The 6,000-nt window shown below is 43.6% G+C and overlaps 1 protein-coding gene across 1 annotated transcript in view; it reads left to right on the forward strand.

Annotated features, from left to right (window-relative positions):
- LOC134572268 (tumor necrosis factor ligand superfamily member 15-like) overlaps positions 1–6,000 on the forward strand; it is a 77,310-nt gene that overhangs the window by 57,504 nt on the left and 13,806 nt on the right. Inside the window, exons 2-3 of the mRNA XM_063431133.1 lie at positions 5,776–5,821; positions 5,960–6,000. The exon at positions 5,960–6,000 is cut by the window's right edge and continues 7 nt beyond it. Coding sequence (XP_063287203.1) covers positions 5,776–5,821; positions 5,960–6,000 — 87 coding nt within the window. The remainder of the gene's footprint in view (positions 1–5,775; positions 5,822–5,959) is intronic.

The following is a 6,000-nucleotide window of genomic DNA, read 5'->3' on the forward strand; positions in this document are numbered from 1 at the left end:
CAGGCTCCTCTCCCTGCACCGTAGACTGCTGCTGGGGAGCAAGAACGGCACCTTCAGCTCCCTGTAACGCACACTGCCGCTGGGGATCTGGGCCGACTGCCCAGCATCCCTGTAGGGCCGGTAGAGAGACCGCAGTCCCATCTCCACCTGCCATCTGTGGGTCTTCCCAGGACCAATCCGTGAGGCCCCTCAACATTTGTGAGTAAGGGCCACCTGCTTCCCCACCTGGCAACTCTGGCTGCTGCTGGGGATCTGGGCCGGCTGCCCAGCATCCCGGTGGGCCCGGTGGAGAGACCTTGCCTGTTGTGGTTCCTCACAGGACCAGTCTATGAGGACCCCCACTTCGGGTTCCTCCCGCCACCTCAGGGAAAGACGGCTAACCTCCTCGGATGCAGCCTCTACTCGGCTGCTGTAACGCTCCTGCTGCTGAGCATACTTCCTCTCTTTTGCCAACCGGAATTCTCGGTCCAGCCTTGTGTTTCGCTCGGCCATGACCTGGTTCCAGATCACCCGGCGTGTCTCCATGGGTATATCATCCCCATACTCGGCCACTCGCTGCCTCACCTCGGCCAGCCAATCATCTCCAGAGCCAGAACCTTCCATACTTGTCTGCTCCCAGGGGCGCTGCACGACTGCTAGCGTTGCCCTCAATTTGTAAATCCAACCAGTGTCTCTGAGCTGCTTTACCTCACACTAGGACGCCATCCCACCGCTTGCCACCAATGTAACGGATCGCCTGGCACCCCGACTGGGTACCTCCGTTGAAAGATGCTCCTAGCGCTTCCAGAGGACTCCAAGCACTCCACCAGACACCATAAGCACCGCAGGCTGCAGCTATCTCCCTTCAGAACGAAGCAGGAACAAGCTCTTACAAGAGCTCAGTGATTATAGCAAGGGAATATACCTAGCATAGCAATCCCTTGTAGCAGATTCCCCCAATAAGAGACAGGACTCAAGTTGAGGGTAAAAATAGAACTCTCTGGCTGCTAGCTTGCAGCCCTTTTTATTAGGTGCTCCCATGAAGGGGAGGGACACACACAGTAACGTACATTAACCAATCACACAATAGTTACATCCCACACATAGCCCTCCCCTCTACCTGTAAACTAATTATCTGTACACACAGGAAATACAATTATCCTAGGTAGGGAAAATACAGTTTTTACACAACATTCATAACTCCCAAAATATACATCACATTCGCATAAAAATACATATACACAATCAATCCATTCGGGGAACCAACATACTCAAAAATCATACGAATTGGACCAGGGGTTCAAAAGTTAGTACAAATGTGCATTTGACCTTCTGGAAGCATGGTTTTTAGAAGCTCAAACTAGTTCCCCAGAATCCTCTATCCTGGAGACAATGGAGAAGCTGATTTAATTATATCCAGGGACAAACACAGCCTCCATTAAGCACATGTTACCAGCAACCACCAAAAGACATAAAAATACATAACTCCTGTTATACTAAACAGAACCCCCACATTCAACCCATCCCCAGGTGGCTTGGATCTGAGCGCTCAACATATCCAAACAGCGTTTAGATGCCACAAACACAGTTCAAACGCCATGGGGTTTAAGTTTCGTATGGGCTGATGAGAGGGCCCATAATCCTGGGGCAGCCCAATAACCCACAGTATGCCCAAATACCGTGCATAAAGGGCCAAATCGCCCAGGGACCGTAGTCACAGGGTAAGAGGCAGGCAAGCAGCCCCCTCCAAACCACAGTGGCGAAGTGGCTTTCGCTACAGGGGGTATCACTGTACTCAGGAGAAGTTGCTGAACACATATTGGGGTGTTCTTTGGCAGTAACCCTTAAAGTTCTCAGTACATGTATTCTTAAAATTGCTATGTGTGTCAAAAAATCAACAATTTTTTTTTTAATTTGGCATAGATTGGTGGTAAAACGAAAATACCCCAAGTTTATTACCTTAGGTTGTCTTCTTTTAAGAAATATATACATATGAATGGTTATTCATGGATTCCTGACAGATTCCAGTGTTACAATGTAACTTGCGTTAATTTTGAAAAAAATGGTTTGGAAATAGCAATGTGCTACTTGTACGTATAGCCCTACAACTTTCCATAAAAAGCTAAGAACATGTTAACATTGGTATTTCTAAACTCAGGACAAAATTTAGAAACTATTTAGCATGGGTGTTGTTTGGCCTGGTCACTAAGGGGTTAAACGTCTAGCTGTGTAACATATGTATAATAAAAGTTTATTGGTTTACATCAAACTTTTTGCCCTCTTTTACCGGCCTACCCCATACGTCGGTTCCGGCACACCACAACCGACTGGTGCTCACTTTTGTTGTTATTATCTTACTATTACGTCTTAAGTCCTTAACTACAAATAAGAAGGGATAGCCTGTGTTACGAACGCTGGTAGTTATGGTACCTTTTTCGCCTATTCCTTCCGAACTGCTGAGCCTTAGTGATTATAGCTGCAGTTCAGGTGTAGTTATGAATAGTTCCAGACAAATGTAGCTTCCAAGACAGTTCTCCCCAGCCAGTAGACCGTACCCAAACATGAGCCTAGACTTCATGAAGGGTATAACAGGAATGAAGGTTTATTGATGCCACACTGGCTTTTATGCAAGTCCCCATGCAAGGGGAAATTCCACCTGGACCTTGTTGGGCACCAGGACATAAAAGTTACAACCAATAGAATTACATGGACAAAGTGAAACACTCCCACATGGACAAAGTGAAACACTCCCACTGCAATCCCCTCCTCTCTGCCTGTGAGATAATTAGGTAAGCTAAAGGATAACTCAATTATCTCCAGGCCGAAAAAAACATATTTTCCCCAAAACTTGGAACGTACTCTAAAACACATGGTATCCCCATAAATGTCATATCCCCTTAGAGCCCTGATCTGAGTGACCAACATATTCAAAAATCACCCAGATTGGTTCAGGGGTTTTCGAAAAGCGTGGAAGTCATATTTTACCGACCGCACACGAGGCTCCTGCCCAAAACAGTTCCATGAATTCAGTGCGGTCGGTCTATTTCAATAAAGTCAAATAAAGTCAAATAAGCTAATGAAAGCACGAACTAAACCCCCCGGCTCATAGGAGCGATTGTTCCGCTTGTTCGTAGGAACTAAACTACCAAACAGCGCTCTCCTAGCTTTTTCGTGGAAAGGAAGCAGGCATTCGTATGTGTGAAGGATTTTCCATGTACTTGCCTGTGGGCCCTCAGTTAAAACCTCTCCCTGCTGTTTAAATACCTATATCTGTTCGGTTTAAAATGTATAAAAGAAATGTATTAGTTTACCGAACGGAGACCACACACCCTGGGTAGCAATCAACATTAGAACAGAGAAAACTGCAACTTAACTGCTACTAGGTGGCCGCCATTCAGCATACGAATACGTGGCGAGAACAAAGGATGGCGGCCATCTTAGAACTCACAAACGCGGTCAGCGGGACTTATGCAGGGATTGCCTGGAACCAATTTCGGCACGGCAACCATGCGAACGCCCGGTCCCCACGGAAGTCCTGGATGAATACGTTCCCCTCCACGAATCAAACTGGCGTTCGGTAGATAGAATCTACCGAATGAGGGGAACATTCACATGTAACCAGCTATACCATACAAACGGTGGTTTTCGTGTAGTTAGATGCGAACGGAGACCGGCTCTTGCTACTGATTCTATGGAACTCTAGATCGGATACCTCCACATGGCAAGCCGGTCAAACTTCCACACGATGCGACACGGAAACTACCGAACGGAAATTCGTGAAATATTGGATATGACCACCAGTATCCTCAGCTACCCAGGGATGTTGAAATTATGTTTGTATGTTGTATGAAAAGTACTTTTCTGAAATTGTTAAAAACGGTAAATGTTCTGGCCAGCAGATAATTGAGCTTTGTGTATTGTAAGAACTCAATTATCTAGCCTGGCCCAGAGGAGGAGTTATGTGTTGCATAAATTGTGAGTTCTGTGTGCCAGTAAATCAGTCTTGTTCCAGCATTAAGCTTTGGCTCATGTGTGGATTATTTGGCGATCCCAGGGATATTTCTACTCGTGGAATATTGGAGGATTTTCTTTTATGGGAAGAAGGGAATACTTGATGGAGTAACAGATTGTACCGTCACAGTATGTTTTTAGCGGTGTTCGGAAAGTCGAGGATTTTAGTTCCAGAAACTCAACGACCAAGTCCCGCTGCCTCCTTTCGTGCAAACAAAATGGCCTCCCAGAGAGAGCGCTCAATCGACAGTTCCCTTTGTAGATAATGAGCCAGGAGAGTGGTGGTGTTCGGTAGTTTAATCTACCGAACAAATAAAACATAAAGATTATGAATGGCTTTACAAAGTCCTGAATTAAAAGTCTATTTTCTTCACAGCCTGTAATTGTGGGAGGGGTTACCCGGCTATAAAAGCTCAGGCCCCCTCCCTATCAGAACCGTCACCGCTAGGTTCATCCCTCCCTCTTCTACCACTCTTTACAATTTATTGGGTAAGCCCTCTTTTATTACAGGCCTACCACATACGTCAATTTTGGCACACCACAACCGACTGGTGCTCACTTTTGTTGTTATTATCTTACTATTATGGCTTTTGTCCCCGTCTACAATTGTAGTTTTATGGGGTAATTTGTGATTTGTAGTTATACAATGCAATTTGCGAAAATTGGCATATGAATATAATGGCAAATAACACCCCACAATGAGCAGGATAAGCAGCAACAACCCTATGATTGCCTTCCACATTATGCTGTGTTCAGTTAACCATCCTTAAGGTGTAATATGTACCCCATGTGGCTGCTTACCTTTGCTCTTTGCTCACTTGTAAAATGAGGTGAAGTTGCTTAATTTAATCCACAACTAAGACACTACAATCATGGAAAAAACATACCGTACATTTAATGATGTAGTGTTGTACTTACCTGTCTGATTGGGTGTCTTATAATGCACGCAGATTAAGCAGTTCAGGTCACTCAGTGTTTTTTGTGGTTCATTTGTGAACCATGACAGTAGTATTTTGTTAGAATGGGATTGGTGTGGCAAAGGAACCAGATTTATAATGCAACATGTTGCAAAAACTACAAAAGTTTGAACATGCAAAAAATACTGCATACTAATGTGGCTACAATAAGGCATATTCTTGAGGTAAAACGCATTAAGTGACATTATACTTTCGAAAATAACAATCTATATGTTACCTTATAATGAAGTGATCACTGTCCACTACGGTTTGCTCAGTAAAATTTAAGTAAAATAAAGATTACTTACCTCGTTTGAAGCATGCATTCGCTTCTGTAATCTCCACATCCTCGTCTGTTAATGTCATCATACAAGCGAACATCATTCGCCATCTCCTCCATTTCATTGCTTCTCATAGAGAAGCAATGGAATAGAACTAGGCATGCGTGGCCAAGCACTGTTGTTCTCCAATAACATTCTGCTATCAGCAACATTTGATGGAAGAAGCACTTCTAGTGGCAGCCACAAGAAGTGTAGTTAACCCTGAAATTTAAACATTGCATTTTCTACAAAAATGCAATGTTTTACATTGCACAGTTAATGAAAGGACCAATGCACCCAGACCACTGCATTAAGACTGAGTCGTAAGGATGACTTTAGTGGTTCTTTAAAGCTGTGTTAGTTTCCATTGTGTGACTTTAACCATTTTCTGATTGCGGTTAGCATTTTTAACCAATAATAGCATTGGATTGTGTAATTTTCTGTTTCAAATGCAAATGTCTTATTTACTATACAGTTTGCTCATGTGTCTCATTTGTCACTTACAACAGGGTTCAACTAAAACTGGATTGAGTCAGTTGTTGCATGGAGGCCCAGGTATGTCACCAAAAAGTCCTTTTTTACATATTTACTTTACAGTCTTTACTATTTTAGTGTTCTGCATTTCTAATGAAAAACTAAAATAAGCATTATTTCCAGTCAAATAATAATTTATTTTAAATTGTTTGATTACAGGTATGAAAGCTGTGCATACATCAGAAAGACCACGTGCACAT

This window comes from Pelobates fuscus, chromosome 9 (genome assembly GCF_036172605.1).
Source record: "Pelobates fuscus isolate aPelFus1 chromosome 9, aPelFus1.pri, whole genome shotgun sequence".
In the NCBI taxonomy this organism is placed as follows: Eukaryota; Metazoa; Chordata; class Amphibia; order Anura; family Pelobatidae; genus Pelobates; species Pelobates fuscus.